The 21,701-nt window shown below is 40.6% G+C and overlaps 1 protein-coding gene across 1 annotated transcript in view; it reads left to right on the plus strand.

The window, feature by feature from the left end:
* The first annotated feature begins 519 nt into the window (after positions 1–519).
* LOC145803484 (putative F-box/LRR-repeat protein At5g38386) overlaps positions 520–21,701 on the plus strand; it is a 29,536-nt gene continuing 8,354 nt past the window's right edge. The window contains exon 1 of the mRNA XM_082896765.1: positions 520–594. Within this exon, the coding sequence (XP_082752891.1) occupies positions 520–594 (75 nt within the window). The remainder of the gene's footprint in view (positions 595–21,701) is intronic.

Consider the following 21,701-nt stretch of genomic DNA (forward strand, 5'->3'; position numbering starts at 1 on the left):
CGATTTTGCTTGTTGATTTTGTTTAGATCTCAATCGAGAATGGGAGATGATAAGTGTAGTGTTGGAGAAGGAGAAAGAATAAATAGGGCTGTTGTCAAAGAACAATAGAAGGAATAGAGAGAATAGTAGATCAAGGCAATGGTGATTGCATCTGAGGGAAGAAAAACATTGTTAAATGATGAGGGTGTGTCATGACCTGAACCCGCCCCTAAAAGTTTGGGTCATAACCAGCCAGTAATTCGTAGATTACCGAAGGCCTCATACTATCAAACAAAATATTTATGCTAATGGGGCCATAAACAGAAGCATATAATAAAGAGAAGTCCATTGAGCTGTGCCAATCATGAGCAAAATTATAGAGTTAAACACGTAGCACATTAATGCATTTACATGCCCAACAAAAATATGAGAGCCAAAGGAAATTTGTACATAGTGTTTACAAACTGAAGACCATAAAAGCAAAAACAAAACAAGGCCAAGGTATGGTACGAGTCAAAGACAAAACTCTGCCACAGAGACATGACTCGATTGGGTCACAAAAAGGCTCTTGAAGCTGACTCTAGGGGTATGCTCCATGTTGCGGATCACCTACATGTACATATATAAAATTGGGTGAGCGAAGCTCAATGAGTAATAATACAGTAAAGCAATGTAAATAGATGATCATAAGGTTGTCACAGTATCCATCAATCATATAAACTAAGTAGCCTCGGGCCCAATCATATAATAAGCGGCCTCAAGCTCAATCATATAACAAACGGTCTCAGGCCCAATCATATAAGAAGCGGCCTTGAGCCCAATCATATAAGAAGTGGTCTCAGGCCCAATCATATAACAAGTGGCCTTGGGCCCAATCATAGAGCACATGTCATATAATATTAATAAATTTTCTTTATTTCCAATCAATTCGTAATGTTGGCACCATTCACCATTCATGCTTTAAGGTACGCAATAAAGAGCATAAATGTACAATAGTACTACTCACAGTGTGTTTGATTTCGCGGCGTCTCATCTGCCACACGACCTACACAAACATTTCACGCACACATTCGATAAATCATTTGTTTCAATTCGAACACTTATCTTTCATAATTCGCATCCTTCTTTAATGAATTTCTAATCATCATTTCACTCCTAAAAGGGTGTAAATAAGATAAGGAATGCGTTCCAGAGGTCGGGAGTAGCAACACAAAACAACACAGATTTTTTTTGCCTGGCCGCACGTACGGCCGATCCAATCGCTCGAGCGGTCTGGCTCTGCACTTGCATAAATTACAATCACTTGAGTGCACAGTGCAGTCCATTTTTGGTTCAAGGCATGGGCCACTCGTGCAAAGCCCCGTGGCCGCACGAGCGACTGGGCACACCTAGACAGTCTAAAAATGGCACAAAGATACAAACTCTCCCACCTCATTTCCAAGCCCAAATTCATGCAAAACCAACTCAAAAACATGATATATAAGCATGATATAAGTGTAATTCCATATTAAACATATCAATCTTGCATCAACATCAAATTCATGGACTTATTTCTTTCTCATATTCATACATTACATAAACAAGTTCAAAATACATAACCCATGAATAATCTTCCAACAAATCTTATTTTCATGAATCATCTAGGGTTTGTTTCATGGATCAATCACAAGAATGAACTCAAATCAAACAAAGATGAAGAGATTAGGGTTCAATTTTATGCCTTTAGCTTAAGCCATCACACAACTCAAAACCCTAGCTCAAAATTCCTAATTTCTTCTTGATTTCATAACAAAGATGAGTTAGAGACAAATATTGTAAGTAAATTAACATACCTTACCACAATCTAAGGTTTGCCCTTTGTTTCGCTTCAAAATCCCTAGCTTTCTCTCTTTCTCTCTCTCTAACTCACTCTTAGAGCTCTCCTCCAACAATGAAGAACAAAAAAAGGACTAAACATATACAACTTAATTCATAAATCTTAATTTATTCATTACGAATCATAATTTTTCAAAATTTCACCGTAAGCTCTATAAATCATGCTAATCACAGATATGAAGTCAGTTTTTGTTTGTTGCGCCTCTAAGGCTTTCAATTTCAACTTAAAGTTTCAATTGCAACAGATATTTTTCCAAATTCACATATTTTCCATACTTAAACTTGCAAATTCATATCAAACACATAATCACATGCATAATTAAGCATAGTACGAGTTAGGTTATCACAGTCTTCCTCCCTTTAGGAAGTTTGGTCCCCCAAACTTGTTTACCTCAAGTAGAAAATAATTATGGATATCGTTGTCACATTTCTTCTTTTCGTTCCCAAGTGGCTTCACTTCCATGATGTTCCCTCCATTCCACTTTTACCATTGGGATAGTCTTGCTCCTTAGTTGTTTGACTTGCCGATCAAGGATTCGAAAGGGTTTCTCTTCATAAACCATATGTTGATAAATACAATACCAACCATAGATAAATAAATACAATACCAACCATAGATAAATAAATATGTTGATACAATATAATACCAACCATTGATACAATAGATATGCTGTTAAAAAAACGGAAGCTCAAGCTCTCTGTGAAAATGAGAACGAGAGAGAGAGAAAGAGAGAGAAGAGAGGGAAGATAGAGTGACCTAAGATTGATTTGGTTTGGAAATTTGCAACAGATTTGTTGTTTTAGAAAGAAAAAAAAAACATAAAAGATCGATGAAACATAGAGAAGAGAGAGGAGAGAGAGAGAGAGACCTAAGATCGATTTGCTTGGAAGATCTGCGAAGATCTGCAGATTTGCAACATTAGTAATGTTTTAGAAGAAAAAAAAAACATGGAAGCGTGGTAAAACACAGAGAAGAGAGGGAATAGAGAGAAGAGAAAAAGAAGAGAGGGGAGAGAAGAGAGAGACTCACCTGATCTTCAAGATTCTTTCAACATGAAGCAAAGAAAGAAGATGATAAGGTTAGATACAAGTTTTATTACCGTTGGAAAAAACAAATTGAAATGTGGTGCTCCGAAGATTCGAACCGTGGTCGTTCTGCCCACAACTCATTTATTGTAGCTCCGCTACAGTAACTTCTGCTACAGTGGCTTAGGTTTTTCTGTTTATAAACTAATGGGAACACATTTTTTGAGTTTACATTTTTTGGGTCAAATTTACAAACTGAGAACTATTTTATAAACCAAAAAATTTACCAAACAAGTTTTATGATAATTTTTAAAATTTTTGTAAATATAAACTGAAAACTGAAAACAAAATGATTACAAAACAAGGCCTAAATAACACCAAATCACAATTTATTTATCTTCAAACAATAAGAAATCACAAAATCAAAAACTTGATATTCATCTAGATCAACGAGATAAAATGATAATGATAGGATAATGGTGATGTGAACCTAATTGTGCCAAAATGATAAATCACCGTTATTTATAGAAGGTGGGATAACTAATGCTTTGTTGCCTTCTCGATGTGGGATAACGTTATATGGTAATGGAGTGGGTTAATTTCACTTTTATTTCCCAAGCTATGACCATTTTTTCTATTTCATCCCTAAACTATTAATTATGTCTATTTAGTCCATAATTTTTTTAATTTATGTTCATGTAGTCCAATTGGAGATGATTCTACAAATCATTAACCGTTAAAGTCTAATTTAATTGAAAAATAAAAAATACTAGGAAAATTACAACAACAAAAAAAAAACCCAAGGTTTGACTCAAGTAACAGATCAAACCCCGAGGTTTTATTTTTTCAATTTCAACCCTGAGTTTTTTATTTGATCCCAATTTCATACATCCGTCCATCTCTGTTAAGTAAAATAAATAGAAAATGGTCTTTTAGTCATTTGCTTTCATTATTTCTTTCCACATCCACTCTTTCATCTCTCCCACCCACTCTCAACATTCAACAATGTTTTTCTTTCCTTAGATGCAACCACCATTGCCTTGATCCACCATTCTCACTCTTCATTCCATTGTTCTTTAACATCAACCTTATTTTATTCTTTCTCCTTCCCTAGCACTACATTCATCCTCTCCCGTTCTCAATAGAGATCTAAACAAAACCAACAAGCAAAATCGCAGGCATTTATGGAGATAGAGATCTGAAAATCTTTAAAATTTGTTATCTAAAAATCTACATTTGACTCGCAGCTTTAATATGGGTATGAATTTGGTGAGGGAGGCACTAGTTGTGTATGAAAAGGGAAAGAGGGAATGAGGATCAATAGGTATGGGGAATGTAGATCAAGAAGTATAAGAATAGTGATCGATGAGAATGAGCAATAGGAACCAACAGAGAAGGGGAGACGGTGGTGGTAGTCATCAGTGGAAAAGAGAGAACACGTGGTGGTTGTTGTGGAAAATGAAGAAGTAGTAATTGTTGGTGGAAAAAAGAAAGTGTGTGGTGGTCGTATGTGGAAAGTAAGAGGAGGTGGTGTCGCCATTGGAAAATAAAATAAAATAATAGGTGGTAGTCGCCAATGAAAGGGAATGAAGGATGTGGTTGTCGTTGACGGAAAGGGAATGAAATGGTGGTGAAGCTGAATGAGAGGAAGATAGTAGCAAAGACAATGGCAATTGAGGTAGGGGCACTGGCAGAGGGAAGAGGGGAAGGAGGTAGTGAATGGGAGGATAGTGATAGATAGTTGCGGGCAAAGGGAAAGGGAGACTAGCAATGGCTATAGCGGAATGTAAAGTTGAATAGGAAGGGTTGGATCACGATAGGTGTAACAACCCCGGTTCGTAATTAACTACTAATCTGTAATTAAGGATGTTAATTAAGTGGTTAAAAAGAGTTATGTGTTTATTATGTATTTTGTATGTTATTAGGGCCTTCAATTTGCTACTCGTAGTAATATCTATTATGATTTATGCTTTGATATGAAATGATTTATGCTTTGATATGAATTTGATAGCCTAAACGGTCTCAGAAATTGAAATTGAGCACATGGATTGGCTAATTAGAATTTTTGGAACCATCTGAGAAGTTTTGTTAAAAACTGATTCAGTTTAGTAAAATCGCATGTGATTAAATTAAGCTTTAATTGGAACTATTTTTGAATAATTGAATTTTGTGCTAACCTTGACTAATTAAGGTTACTTGTGTTTGATTTAAATGATGCATGATTGGTACCTAATCTAATCCTATTAATGATCCAAGATGTGATTAAGTGTATGATGTGCTAAGACATTTTGTGGTGTTGAGTGTAGGGGATTAAAACCCTTGTGTGTGTGTGTTGGAATTTTGCATGTGTGTGCACGTGTATTGTGCTCAAAGTGAGGTGTGTGTTGTGTACATTCTGCTGAGTTGGGAATGTTGTATCATTCATTTGGCTTCATTAAGTTCATCCATGTCTTGAGCTAGAGAGAGAGAGATAGCTCATTCTAGAGAGAGAAGCTTGTTTTTGTGCTAGAGATTGAAGAAACTAGGGAGATTCAACTCACATTTATGAAATTAAAGCTTTAGGTAAGGATTCTATGTCTAATTTCTGTAGCTATTCCTCCATGCATCATGTATTAAGAAAATTATTGAATCATCTAATGGAATTTGAAATGAAGATGGGTTTTGAGCAAGAAAGTGGCTTGTATGCATGTTTATGGAAGATTATACCTTGTTCATTCATGTTTTGGGTTTTGGTCTTGAAATCTTTGCATGGATGTGAATTTTACTTGTCATCTTCAAGAGATTATCATGTTTAATGTTTCAGAAATTCATGAGTTTCTTGATCACCAATTGCATGTTATGAAAACCATGAAAAGAGTTGAAATATTGCATGAAGGAATTTTGATTCAAATCTTTCAAGAATTGATGAGTTTTTGAATAAAAGATGTTTCAAGGGTCTTGTATTGAAGTTTTCTAAAGCTATTTTATGTGTTTGATCAAACCATGCAAGACCCTAAGGTTTGAAAGTGGTTTGGAAGCCATTTTTGTTAAGCTTGGTGCCCAAAAATTTACAGTTGGCTCGAGCGAAGAAGTGGTGGCTCGAGCCAACATTACAAGCTCTCAGAATTTTGAACTCTGCAGAAGCTGGCTCGAGCGAGCTCTATTTTTTCCTTCTGCTGGCTCTAGCCACCAACTTATTTTCAACATGTTTTCAAAAGATGTTTTAAGTACATATCTTCACTCCCATCTCTTTATAGGCATTCTTAGGCATGATTTATGAGCCGTTAAAGATTAATAAGCTAAGAAACAACATAAGTAGTGAATTAGAAATTATGTGTTGAATTCGAGTATATGGGCAATATGAACAAGTTATGTAGCATGGAATGAATAGGAAATTAAGTGAGAAAGCTAAGCCATGTATGGCCACATGAATGAGTAATAATGAGACATGTTTTGTGCCATGTACATTTATGTTTGTAGGTCAAGACTCAAAGACTGACCAACCGTTTCTAGAAGCCCACTGTGAGTAACATTTCTGTAAAGATATGTTGATATGAATTATGTTCCAAACGAGTTATGATATGTTATGATTTCTGAAATGATATTGTTTACGTGAACGAATGTCCCATGTTTGAAATCTACTATGGCATCCATAGATAGTCCCAAGTCATGGGGAACGGCATGTAAATGCGGGTCCATGACATAAATGTGAATATAAGATCTCGTTAGCCACTTCATTGTGGTGATATGTGCTTAATCGGTATCCGGAACCGATTACTCTAGTCGAAAGACGATATGTAATATGTTCTATGAGATGTACCATTATGTTATGTTCTGATATGAGATTGATATGAATGATTGTGTCATGATTTGTTTTACAGATATGATATATTTGGAATTCGTTCACTAACCCCTTTACTTTAACGTTATTCATTGGGCTCTAGCTCACTGTTTTTATATATATATTTATAAATGAGCGTTCTGGAGGGCAAGTGTAGGAGGATTTTTACTGAGCCACTGTTTTGAAGCCTACCAAGTGTTTTGGGTGCCTCCGAGTTGGGGCTAGGCCTGGAAGGCCGTTAGCAAGCTTTCTGTTATGTTATACATTTTTGTCCCGTACATCTGTTTTTTTGTATAAGATATTGTGTTATATGTTATGTAATGTAAGTGGGTAAATTAACGCTTTTGCATATGATTATTTGTTCAAGTAGATGCACAGCTCGTTGGACTATTGGTGTTTTGTTTATAGCTTTCGCAAGCCCCGATTATTTTGATTATACAGGAAGGCCTTCGGTAATCCAAGGATTACTGGCCAGTTACGATGCTAAACTTATCGGGGCGGATTTGGGTCGTGACAATAGGGTATGGGCAAGAAGGAGTGGAAGAGGATAATCAAGTATAGTGAGATGCATAATAAGGTGGTGATGGAAGGGTATGATGATTGGTAAAGATGGTTGTGATTATGTGTGGTTTAGGTGAAATTGTAATTGACTTAGAGTTGGAAGAGTGAATAATATAATGCTAGGTATTGCAAAATAATTTTCTTCGTTAATGGTTTTAATTAGATATGGACAAATGGTTCAAATTTAATTTATTTCAAAAACTTATGGTTGGAATTGAAGAAATAAAAATCTCAGGGTTTGATATTTTACTAAGGGCAAACCCTGGGTTTTATTTATTTCTAATTTCTTCAAATTTTATTTCAAAATTTAAACAACTTAAATCATATAACAAAATATTCATTTTTCTTATTTTTTTTGAACAACCAACACGTCACAACTAATTTAATGGCCATTTGGTTGTATAATTTAAGTTGTTTCAAATGAAAATAAAATTACCTTCTTGCCCATTAAATTAGGGTTCAACGATTAATAATTTGTAAAATCGTCTCCAATTAAATCACATAAACATAAATATAAAAAGTAAACTAAATTAATAATCTGGGAATGAAATAGGGAAATTGGTGATAATTTAGGGAAAAAGCGAAATTAACCTAATAGAATAGGTTTTATAAAAATGCTATGGATCTCAAATAAATTACTAATTTTTTTACCAAATCTTTCATATAAATGTGGAATCCATGTGATTTGTGTAAGTTCCATACTAAGGCCTGGTTTGGAACGTCTTGAAAAAGACAAAAAATCAAAAAGTTACTTAAAAAGCTAAAAAGTTATCACTATTCACACAAAAAAATAAAAATAAATTTACACATAAAAAAAATACAACTCAATTTTTTGCTGAAGTGATGGGTTGTCCGCGTGATTAGCATGCTGTACTAATCTAGAAATGACTGCCTCCTTCGCGGGCAACCATTTAGACTGTGATGTTCGGCCCGTGAGGGCCACCACGGATCACATTTTGATAATCTGAACTGTTAATATGTAGAACCCGTTGAGTACTATATGCCTATAAAAAATCACGTTGATCGGATATCGCTAACTATATGATCAAATCAGTTTTGTATAAAAAAAAAATGGATGGTGTTATAGTTAACTGGTGAACAAAAACTAATCCGATCAATGTGATTTCGATATCTGATCAATGTGATTTTTTTACAGGCATATAATACTCGATGAGTTCTATAAATTGAACGGTTCAGATGATCAAAATGGGACTCGTGGTGGGCCCCACGGGCTGAATAACACAGTCCAAATGGTTGCCCGTGAAGGAGGTAATCATGTCCTTATCTCCTGCACTCTGCCTAGAAAAAGGTGTCGTACAGCCTATTACACTTACTTCTCCTATACACTTATTTATATAATTTTTTATTACACATTTTTTGTAAAAAGATAAAAAAAAAATTAGAAAATACTTCGTAGCTTGAAAAACATGTGGCTTGAACTGGCTTGAATACCCAAAACGACGTCGTTTTGGGTATTTTTTATTTTTATTTTTTCCATTTTTTCTTTCTCGTTTACAGAGAGGGGGAATAGATCTGAAAATCGACATATTTGTTTTCTTTGAAATCGACAGAAGATGGAGAGAGAGAAGGAGGAAAGATGAAGAGGAGGAAGAAGAGGATGAGAAAAAAAAAATGGAGAGGAGGAATGGATCTATATACAAACAGATCTGTATATGTCACACAAATGAGACTCTTTCTCTCTCTCTCTCTCTCTTGTGTGTGTTTGTGTGTTAGGAGAGCTTGATGAGCTACTTATTAATGAAGTTTAGGTAAGGTGGGTGGTGAAGCATTCAATGGCCTCTCTATTATTATGGTTGTCTCTCATCTCATCTCTCTGCCACACACAGCTTTGATTTGAATCTCTCTGGGTTTTATTTTTGGTTTTGATTTGAATCTCTTTAGGTTTGATTTTTGGTTTTAATTTGTGGGTTTGATTTTTGGTTTTGATTTGAATCTCTTTGAGTTGAATTTTTGGTTTTAATTTGTGGGTTTGATTTGTGAGTTTGATTTTTGGTTTTGAGTTTTGGGTTTGATTTGTCTGATTCTTCCTCTCCTCTTCTCTTCTTTCTTCCTTCTCTATGGAACTTGTGAGTTATGAAAAAAAAAAAAAAACCAAAAGACATCGTTTTGGTCTTGAGCCAGTCGAGCCTCCCATCTTTCGAGCTACCTAGCGGGTTCGCAAAAAGTTAACCCAAACATTCATATTTTTTTCCTCAACTTTTTAGTCTAAAAAGACAAAAAGTGCACTTATTTAGGACACCCCAAACAACCCCTAAATTTGATAAAAAATTTAATAATTTATAATTTGGTAATTTATTTGGGCCCTAACATAACTCTATATTTATCTCTATCCCACATGAGTCCGGATCCTCTGCCATGTTCCTTGCCATGGTTCCTGTAGTGTCCCCAAACGACGTCGTTTTGGGACAAAATTTACACCAAAAAAAGAAAAAAAAAAGAAAAAAGAAAAATGAGAAGACAGAGAGAAGAATCGCCATCCCAAACTCTTTTCCACCCGCTCCCTCTATACATCCATCGGCGCACCACCACCTCGCCGCCGCAATCCACCTCCGCCCACCCTTATTCGCAGTCCACCTCCACGAACTCAACCTTCCCTCAACAGACTTAGATCCAAACTCAGATGGTTTTGAATATGGTTTTGCAGGAACCCAACCCATTTGCAGGAACCCATCAAATACATCGTCTCGGATCATTCAATCTCTACAGACTCAGATCGCAGGAACCCAACCCATCACTACCTCTCCACCCACCAAATCTAAACCCATATTCAAAACCAAAAAACAGAGACCCATTTTCACACTTCTTCTGATAGCCCTTAGAATGGATAATATTTCAGAAAGAGTCCAACAAATAAGGTTATATTCATTATGTATTTGATGAGTGAAGTATTGGAATATAATTATAATTAACACAAAAAGGTTTGAGGGTTGAAGATTTGAAGTTTGAAAAAGAATTATGTGAGTCAATAATGGTTGAAATCTCTGAAAATGGGGTGGGAAAGATTGAGGGTTTTGGTTTCAAAGTGAGATTTGTACACACAGTGATGCTTTCTAAGATTTTGAAAAGAAAATCTTGTTTGTGCCCTCTTCCTTCCTAGCGACCGCCACCGCAACCGCAACCAACCTCCTCAATCGGAAGAGAAAGAAGAACAAGAAGGAAGAGGATGAGTGAGTTTGCGACAGTGGTGCTGTGGGGGTCAGAGAGTGGCCGAATAGTAGGGGTCGCGGTGGTGTGAGTTGCCGAGAGTGTGCCGGAGAAGTTTCGTGTCACACCCCAAACCCGCCCCTAAAAGTTTGGGCATGACTACTTCAGATACGGACATTGACCTGGTATACGTAACATACGGGGCCTGAACGGAAGCATTAAATATAAAAAATAACATAAAGTAAAAAGAATTACATCCACTGAGCGACCACTATCATGCCAGGATCACAAACAGTGTATCAGATAATAAATATTAACATATACATATACAAAACACCGCCCCTTGATTGGGCGTATAACAAAACATTGGAAATTTCAATATATTGCAGACAATCAGAGTATAAGCCGAAACATAGTAGACTACACAAAAACGGGCAGACTTCACCCAAATGCCTGGACACACAGAGGCTGACAAAGGGAGACAAGCATCGAGGGTTATGGCTGACCTCCAGATTATTACCTACAGAATCAGACAAAATTCGAAGTGAGATGATCTCAGTGAATAATAGTACTTTAATAACTCAATGAACAACTTAAATCATGATACATAACAATGTGTATGTAAATGCAGAGATCATGTGGTTAAGCTGATTTTGTACTAATTTCAGAGCAGTCTTGTCGGTTTTCAACTTCACAAATTAGCCCTTCGCCTGATGGGTTCACACATTCACAAATTGGCCCTCGGCCTCATAGATTCATAACTTCACAATTTGGCCCTTAAATAGAATGGCATTCAGCCCTTATCAAAATGGCATTAAGCCTCTTATCAGAATGGCATTAAGCCATAATCAGAATGGCATTAAGCCCTTATCAAAATGGCATTAAGCCCTTATCAGAATGGCATAACGCCCTTATCAGAATGGCATACAGCCCTTATCAGAATGTATGAACTCAAGAGGTGGCTCGCACGGATTCTAGAGGTAACTCGCATGGTAGCACTTAGTTCTGTGCAGCACTTTGTTTCATACTAACAGATCATACAGAATGGCCATAGGCCCAGATGTCACAAATTGGCCATAGGCCTCACAGATGGTAGAGAATGGCCATAGGCCTCATAACTTTCACAGAACGGCCATAGGCCTCATAACTTTCACAGAGTGGCCATAGGCCTCTTAACTTTCACAAAACGACTTTAAGCCTAGTACACACAAGTATGGACTCAAGAGGTGGCTCGTACGGATTCTAGAGGTGACTCGCACTGCAGCACTTAGTTCCGTACAACACTTTGCTCCATACCAGAAATTCATAGGTTTTAAGAACAGAACCATTCATATCACGTCATGGCATAAACATATCGATTAAACAGAACAGAATATTCCCGGGTTCACAAGAAGATAATTCCATAATAGTGTTCATAAGGTACCCCATGGGTTCTTACAAATTAACATAATTATCTTGCATATCAGAACATTAACAATACTCATCGACAAAAGTCACAGGTGTCATTACAGCACTATTCATGAGGACGGACCAATTCACGCCCTAACTTGGGTCATATAACAATATTGTTGATATTCGATTCTTTGACGTTATCCGAGTATTCATTTCGATAATCCATTCTAGACAGATATCAATGACATAAAACGTGCGCCAAATCAATCAGATTATAGGAGTCCAAAATAGGACATTCAAAAGATTATGTTTCTGTAAACGGGGTTTACGTCCCTAATTCCTTTTTCATCAATCAATTGCACAATATTAATAATTCGTATGTAATTCTTATACGGAATCATAAGTAACTTACAGGTTATATCACATTAATGATGGCCACTAATCATAACCGAAAAACAGAGTAGTTGCAGGGTCATATGAAAACATTTCCATTCTTTTACATCATTCATTCACATCTTTTCTAACATTCCTAGAAGTTGCATAATTGACATGCATTAACAGAACGCGCATAGAAATCATTAGCTGTAGAAAGGCGTACTATAACAGTACTACTACTCACATTGCATTGATGGCGCAACAGTTCCTTCTAGTATGTGACCTATGCACACATAGAACCCACAAATTAGTCAACTTCCTTTTTCTTTAAACTCACATTTGATTCGATAACTTCAGTACATTAATAAGCATTTTAAAAACTTCAAATACTAATTTTAACCATTCCAGAGGGTTAAACAGATAAAACGGAGCAGACAGGATTTTACAGCATGGGCCGCACGTGCGGCTGTGAGCCCCGCATGTGCGGTAGTGGCTCCCGCACGTGCGGCAGAAGGGTCCCGCGCGTGCCTTTTTTTCAGTGTCTATCGCCCAATTTTCCCCTGTTTTCCGCACGTGCGGCTGTGAGCCCCGCACGTGCGGCAAGGCTTTCCGCACTTGCGGCCATAACCCCCGCACGTGCGGCGATTCTGCACAATCTGCAGTTTGAAATTTAGACAAAACCCACAACTTGGTAGGCACATGTTAAGGCACAAATTAGGGAAAATTAAGGCAATACCATAGCTTAACATCATGATAACATGGATTATAAGTATATGATGCCACAATATTCATAAACCACAAGCTCAATTACATTAATTCTTCCCAATTTTGCAACACCACTCAATTCTCTTCATCATACAAACAATATTCATGTGCCACATGTAATTTCTACATGAAAATTCAAAGGATAAGTTACAACTCCTCTTTATACCTACTTTACCTTTAACACAATCAAATGATAAGAATACTTCCCAAGAAAATAATGCCCACATACATGTTCTCAATGTCAAACTCCATGAAAGTAAGAGGAGTTTAAGGAGAGGTTAGAAAGGAGGTGATTCATACATACCTTGAGCCAAATCTTCACAAACTCTCTCTCAATTCCTCCTCTCCTCCCTCTCAAGCTCTCTTTCTCTCCCTAACCCTCTCTCAGGAGATGTGTTTGAGTTAGAAACTTCTTTTATCAAAAGGGTCAAAGAATACACATATATACATAAGGAGGGAATAGGACGAAAATCAGTCATTTAATCATCCCAAATTAAAATTTCATAGGAAGGCTCATTATTACTTAAAAATTATGCTGATTCCAATTATGTAATCAATTTGGGATTCTCAAGCCTCTAAGGTCCTCAATTTCTGATTTAACATTCTAAATGTAACAGATACTTTCCTTACCTAACAGATACAGGTTCAATTCATAAGATATATATACTTAAACTTTATTTCTCATGAAGTTTCACATTTAGCATTTGAAAGCACAGAATAAGGGACGTAAAATATATCAGAATCACATACGAGAGTCAGGTTATTACATTTCCTCTCCTCTCTCTGTGTCTTCTACTTCTTCTCAATTTATTTTATTTTATTTTGGGTGTGTGTGTAAATTTTGCCCCAAAATGACGTATCTGGACACACACTGGAACGGTGCTTTTTGTCATGCAGATCTCGATGTCTCTCTAATGTCGATCACACCCTCAGACTCATCCAACCACTGGCGTCCGCTACTTCAACCAGTCACTCCGGCGTCGCCTCCAAGGTACTCTCTCTCTCTCTCTGCTCCCCACATGCCCACACTGCTGCAACTGCAAGTTTGCAACCCCTGCCCTCAGGCACCCTTTGGACGTCATTTACCGAAAACTCCCCACTTTTGTGTGTGTGTGTTTTTTTTTTCCTTCTTCTAATTAAAAAAAAAAAGATTTGCTTTTGCTTTTCTTGTCTGTACAGACTGTGTTTTTTGTTTCAATTTTTTCTTGTATTGATGTGTAAGAATGTTGATTTTGTGAGATGTATACTGAGAGGGTAATTTTTGGTAAAAATTGGGCCGAGCTATGTGATGGGCTTCGTGGCCCAAAGCACCAAGGCCTTGGTGAAAAGGCCGCAAGGGTATTCCGGCCCAGGAGAGATAAAAGGCACTCCGGCCAAAGCTGTTAGAGTTACTCCGGTCAAGAACGATAGATTTATTCCGGTTCTGAGGAGATGTTGACTCACTCCGGCCCAAGGAGGTGAGATTACTTCGGCCCAAGGAAGAGTAAAACTACTCCGGTCTGGAGGCAACTCACAGTTAGGCCGGTCTCAGTTAGTCCGGTCGCAGTATGTTCTAGGAAGGCCGGTTTCGGAATTAAACCGGTCGTGACATACAATGGTTAGGACGGTCAGAACTTGTTACTTGGAAGTTTGATCTAAGCACATCAAGGTTGAACAGGGCAGCCGAAGTAAGGAGTTGGCGCAGAAGACCGAGCTAAGGATAGTTCGGCCCTTTGTGGCTCGGTATAGCCAATTTTACTTCGGTCAAATGGAAGTTCGGCCATAAAGAAAACCATCCCACTTGGTTTAAGCAGTGGGGGAGGGTGTAAAAGGATAAGCATTATCCTTAGGAGAATGAATCCTAGGAGGACTCTGCATGGAGAAATACAAGTCCTACTAGGATTGTGCCACGGGAAACTTATAAAAGCTCACAAGTATCACCTTGGAGGAGGTAATTGAACACAATCTTTCTGAGAACTTAGAGCTTTGTCTATTTGTCAAGTTTTCTGACTTAGGCATCGGAGAGGTTTCCGGCACACACCCGCCGGCTAGCTCACGTTTGTGTTTTCAGGTGACAAAGCGACGTCGTACGGAGGAGCGTGGACTTGGTCAACAGGATTATACGAGGAGAATTATTTCCTCCCCGTACAATTGGCGCCGTCTGTGGGAAGAACAGACAAGAACAAAAAACCTCTTGACTAAGCTTCTCCTTTTCTCATTCAATGGCACACATTGAAGACTTGCCGCAGTCCGCCGTCGACGGACTAACTCCAGAAGAGGGCGCAAGGCGTGAAGGATTACCTGCTGTCCCTCCCATGGCGGACTTGGAGCCCCAACAACATAATTCCAGGAGGAGTGGCAGGGGAAGGCGGAATGGCAGCCCTCATCACTCTCAAAGTCCCGACAGGCAAAGGAGGAGGATTGATCCTCAAGCCCTGGAAGATCGCGTAAAGGAACAAGGTGAATTAATTCGAAAGATGGCGGCGGACATGGAAGCATTAAAACGCCAGATGAAGACTAAAGAGGTGGCGACAGGAGAGGGGCGCAAGCACAAAACGCCCCCTCGCCACTCAGAGAATCGTAGTAGGAATACTACACCCTCCCAAGGAGAGAGCAGAAGCCTCAGGACAGGCGACACTCACTCCTTATCTTCAAGGACTCGTCACTCCAGGTCTGAGAGGACGAGATCCGAAAGATCATACACTGAAGAAAGCACGTATTGGCCTTCACATTCACACCAAACCAGATCCAGACAAACAGAGCTACCCAGGTCATCCGACTTACGAGCCGTACTAGAAGAAAAAGCACGATGCAAGGAGGATGCCAGGGCAAGGGATCCACACCGAGTTTCGGCCTTACAACGGTTGGCTCCTCGGACGCATGGAAGCGTCGAGGTTGGAATGCCAATACCGCGACTGGCCTACGAACCAACGGACAAGGCATTGGCGAGACTACAGACTTCGCCGTTTGTCCCAGCAATCGAAAACGCGCCCCTACCATCAGGCTTCCTTCAGCCGAAATTCAATACATATGAAGGGAAGACGGACCCGTATTCACACCTGAGCCACTTTCGCCAAGTCATGGCTGTGTACAGGCGAAACGAGGCCCTAATGTGCATACTCTTCCCGTCAAGTCTGGGCGACCTAGGCTTGACTTGGTTCGAAAAGCTCCCAGAGGGCAGCATAGCCTCCTGGGCCTAATTGGCAGAAGCGTTCGTAACGAGGTTTCGGACAAATACTAAAACACCGGTGGAGATAGACCAGTTACTCTCCATCGACATGGGAGAAAAAGAGACCCTCAGATCTTACAACAGTCGCCACTGGGAAACATTCAACCAGATTGGAGACTGCCCCACCAATCTAGCCATTGCGCAATATAAAAGAGGCCTACCAGTAGGGAACCGACTAAGGGATTCAATTACCATGACGCCACCCCTCACCATGGAGGCCCTGATGGAGAGAGTGCATCAGCACATCAGGGTAGAAGAGGATGGCGCACGTGCAAAAGCAAAATCTAGTGCAACCGTAGTACCAGAAAAGAAGACCTCAGCAAAGGTCAATACAGTGGATCGGCAGAATAAAAACGGGCGTGGCAGACGAGATAACGGAGAAGACCCAGACAAAAGATGGTTGAGAATCCGCACTGCCATAACAACAGTATTCAAAAAACCAATATATCGGATTCTGAGCGAAATAAAGGACGAGCCATTTGTGAAGTGGCCAGCCAAGCTAGGGGAAGCTCAGAAGAATTACGACGACAGATCCCGGTGCACCTTCCACAAAGAAAAGGGGCACCGAACTGAGAATTGCACGCCACTAAGACAGCACTTGGAAGAATTGGTGGCAGCAGGCCACTTGGACAAATACATTGAAGGAGGAGCGCAACCGGCCCCCCAAGATCATAATGACCATCCCAATAGAATGCCAATCGATGCACCACCTCAAGGCATTATCAATGTAATTCATGGAGTTTTTGAACCTGAGCGCGTATGCGAGCTCAGGGGTTCAATCAAGAAGGCTGAACACTTTAGGGAAGTATTAAGTGCCCAACCTGCCATCAAGAAGGGGAGGACAGAGGCAACAAACGTCATGTCCTTTTCGGATAAGGACTTGGAACGAATTTACTGTCCCCATAATGATGCCCTGGTTGTCACTCTCCGAGTCAAGGATTTTGACGTCAAGCGGATTCTGATTGACCAGGGTAGTTCATGTGAGATCATGTATTACGACACATTCAAGCAACTAAAGCTGCAAGACAAAGACTTGGCACCTGCAGTTTCTCCCCTGATTGGATTCAACTCCATGCCAGAGTGGCCCGTCGGCAAAATAATCCTTCCAGTCAGAGCAGGAAGTGTAACAAAACAAGTAGAGTTCTGGGTATTGAAGGTCCCCTCCACCTACAACATCATCCTGGGCAGAACATGGCTGCATGCCATGCGTTCGGTAGCGTCATCATACCATCAGGTAATGCGATTCCCCAATGACGCCGGTATAATTGAAGAAGTCTATGGCGATCAGATCATGTCAAAACAGTGCTTCGCCACAGCGAATGGAAGCCGAGCTGCCAAAGGATACGTTCATTCGGTGGAAGAGCCAGAAAGTAATGAACTATTCGCGGATGTCGGCAAAGAGGCTGATCAGAAAGCGGTGGAGGACTTGGTGGAGGTAAAAATAGATGAGAAGAACCCGGATAAGTTCTTCTTGCTTGGCTCATCGTTGTCCAGCACTGAGAGATTAGAGGTCTTGGAATTCTTGACCTCTAATATCGAAGTGTTTGCCTGGACACCTTACGACATGCCAGGCATTGATCCAAACTTCATCAGCCACCAACTCAATGTCCACCCATCCGCCAGACCTGTTATTCAACGCACACGCAGATCGGCACTCCACCACGCCGAAATAGTGGCAGAAGAGGTAGGCAACCTGCTGGAGGCAGGAGCAATAAGGGAAGTGCACTACCCAAGATGGATCTCCAACACAGTCGTAGTGCCAAAAAAGAATGGTAAATGGCGTGTCTGCGTCGACTACAAAACAGTCAACAAGGCGTGCCCCAAAGATAGCTTCCCTCTACCAAGGATAGATCAATTGGTGGACCTAACGGCAGGGCATAACCGACTTAGCTTTTTGGATGCATACAGAGGCTACCACCAGATCGCCATGCATGAACCAGACCAGGAGGTCACATCCTTCACAACACCAAGGGGGTTATATTGCTACAAGGTCATGCCCTTTGGCCTAAAGAACGCTGGGGCGACATTCCAAAGGATGGTCACCAAGATGTTCGAACCATTGTTAGGCAGAACAATGGAGGCTTACATCGACGACATGGTGGTCAAAAGCAAGGATGAGAATGACCATCTTAAAGACCTAGGCGAGATGTTCCAGATCCTGAAGAAACACAAGCTGCGCCTCAATGCGTCCAAATGCGCATTCGGAGTTGGATCTGGAAAATTCTTGGGTTTCCTGGTGACCAACCGAGGTATAGAAGCAGACCCCTCTCAGATTAAAGCAATCCAGGAGTTGGAGAGACCAAACTCAGTCAAAGAAGTGCAGCATCTCACTGGCATGGCGGCTGCACTCAACCGGTTCATAAGCAGGTCGTCAGACAGACTACGACCATTCTTCCAAGCTTTAAAGGCCAAGTTTGAGTGGGATGAAGAATGCGACCGAGCTCTAGAAAGCTTGAAGGAATATATGTCTTCCCCACCACTACTTGTTACTCCAGTACCTGGTGAAGAACTCTTTTTATACCTGGCAGTCTCTCAGCACGCAGTCAGCGCAGTGTTGGTTCGTGCAGAAGGAATACAACACTTGCCCATCTTTTATGTCAGCAAGACATTGTTGGGAGCCGAAACAAGGTACTTGCCCTTGGAAAAACTAGCATTAGCATTAATGATGGCATCCAGAAAATTGGCGCACTACTTTCATGCCCACACCATAGTCGTCCTCACGGCCTTTCCACTGAAGGCTCTGTTTGAAAGGGCGAACTTTAGTGGGCGAATTTTGAAGTGGGCAGTGGAGTTGGGACAATTCGACATCAAGTTCCAACCCAAGACAGCAATAAAAGCCCAATCTTTGGCAGACTTCGTCGCAGAATTTACTCCTGGAAGTCATCATATCTGCCCAGTCGACCTAACTGACACAACCGAACTAGGGACCGAAGTTGACGCCGGAATAGCGCAACCCCTAGCAGAAGGTAGTCAATCAAACACCAAGGCAGACCATACTAAGGACAACAAGGAAGCAACGAACAAAGGCTCACCAGCAGTTCAAACAGAGGACGAAGGGCAGACAGCCAATATGGACTTTGAAGAAAACACCATCCTTGACCCCACGGCATCGTCTGACCCTTCCACCTGCTGGAAACTATTCGTTGGAGAGATGTGGAAGCTCTTTGTGGATGGAGCATCCAACCGACATGGTGCAGGGCTTGGCATAGTCCTCATCTCTCCAGACGGCCTGGTTATAGAGCAAGCAATCAACCTTGGCTTCCCAGCATCCAACAATGAAGCGGAGTATGAGGCGCTTCTCGCAGGACTCAAATCGGCACACTTCATGAAAGCAACCGAACTAATGGTATACAGTGACTCTCTGCTGGTGGTAAACCAAATTTCTGGCGAATACGAAGCAAAGGATGACAGAATGGCCAAATACCAAGAGTTAGTCAGAACGGAGATCAAGAAGTTTGATGTGGTAAGGATAGAACAAATTGGCAGGGAGGAGAACAGCCGAGCGGATGAGCTAGCAGGCCTGGCCTCAATGGAAGATACATCAATCCCTCATCCATTACTCATCGACTTCTTACCAAGACCAAGCATAGAAGACCCCGAAGCAGAAGAAGTATGTTGCGCAGAATTAGGCCCTTCTTGGATGGATCCCATCATCCTGTTCCTGAAAGACGGCATCCTACCAGAAGAGAAAAAAGAAGCCAACAGAATAAGGGCAAAGTCGCAGCGATTTTGGCTATCTCCATCTTTGGCATTATACAAGAAGTCGTTCTCTGGGCCTTACCTCAAGTGCGTTCATCCCAGCAAAGTAGAAGCATTCCTGTTCGAAATACATGAAGGGGTATGTGGAAGTCATCAAGGGGGAAGGTCGCTCGCTTACAGGGCTATTTCACAAGGATATTGGTGGCCATATATGCAAGCAGACTCAGAGAAATATGTAAAGAAGTGTGAAAAATGCCAGAAATTCGCACACCAAATACATCAACCAGCAAGAGAACTCCTACCCTTAACTAGCCCATGGCCTTTCGCAATGTGGGGCTTAGACATAGTAGGACCACTTCCAACAGCACCCGGGGGCAGAAAATTCTTCCTCGCAGCAACAGACTACTTCACAAAGTGGGTGGAAGCAGAAGCATTGGCGTCAATCAAAGAAAAAGATGTGAAGAAGTTTGTTTGGCAGAATATTATCACTCGGTTTGGCATACCAAAAGCACTGATCTCAGACAATGGAACTCAGTTCGACGGCAGAATCTTTAGAAGCTTTTGTGAAGAATACAAGATAGAGTTCTACAATTCCACACCGGCATATCCTCAAGCAAATGGCAGGCTGAAGCATCAAATAAAGTCGTCTTGGATGGACTAAAGAAAAGGCTAGAGAAAGCAAAAGGCAAGTGGGCGGATGAACTTCCTCACGTCTTATGGGCTTACCGCACCACTCCTCGGCGATCAACTGGAGAAACACCATTCTCCTTAGCCTATGGAATGGAGGCAGTGATCCCACTAGAAGTTGGCCTCCCCACAATTCGAAGCGAAAATTTTGATCCAGACTTAAATGGAGAAGCCATAGCCTTAGAACTCAACCTTGCAGAAGAAAGAAGAGAAAGAGCGTTGGTCCACATCGCCTCATACCAACGAGAGTTAATCAGAAAATACAGCAAAAAGGTACATCCAAGACAATTCAAGATTGGGGATTGGGTACTACGCAAAGTGATGGGAAACACCCTGATCCCAGGAGACGGCAAGTTAGGCCCAAATTGGGAAGGTCCTTATAAGGTGGTTGGGTTAGCAGGCAAAGGGGCATACCACCTAGAAGACAAGGATGGCAAGGCAATCCCTAGGCCATGGAATACGGCCAATCTCAAGTTATTTTACTTTTAGCTTTTCTTTTTTCAAACATATGTAATTTTCTCTTCCTTCAATAAAATGAGAAATTCTTTTTAGCACGAATTATTCTTTGTAAAAGTTAGCTTGAAAGACTAAGTATATTGCAAGCATTCTATTCTAAGTTAGCTGGAAAAACTAACTTAGAGGTTGGCTGGATTAAACCAACACCCCTCCTAAGCCCAGAATAAGGATCCAGGCTGCAGGACATTTGGTCGGAATAACCAAATACTATAAGTTAGCTGGAAAAACTAACTTCAATAGTTGGCTGGAATAAACCAACACTTGTTACTCTTCAGCCGAAGTAAGTGCAAGGCTGAAGAGTGGTTGGCTGGAATAAACCAACACCTGTTACTCTTCAGCCGAAGTAAGTGCACGGCTGAAGAGTGGTTGGCTGGAATAAACCAACACTTGTTACTCTTCAGCCGAAGTAAGTGCAAGGCTGAAGAGTGGTTGGCTGGAATAAACCAACACTTGTTACTCTTCAGCCGAAGTAAGTGCACAGCTGAAGAGTGGTTGGCTGGAATAAACCAACACTTGTTACTCTTCAGCCGAAGTAAGTGCAAGGCTGAAGAGTGGTTGGCTGGAATAAACCAACCTGTTACTCTTCAGCCGAAGTAAGTACAAGGTTGAAGAGTGGTTGGCTGGAATAAACCA

Source organism: Camellia sinensis, chromosome 12, assembly GCF_055761805.1.
Source record: "Camellia sinensis isolate YWXY chromosome 12, ASM5576180v1, whole genome shotgun sequence".
NCBI lineage: Eukaryota > Viridiplantae > Streptophyta > Magnoliopsida > Ericales > Theaceae > Camellia > Camellia sinensis.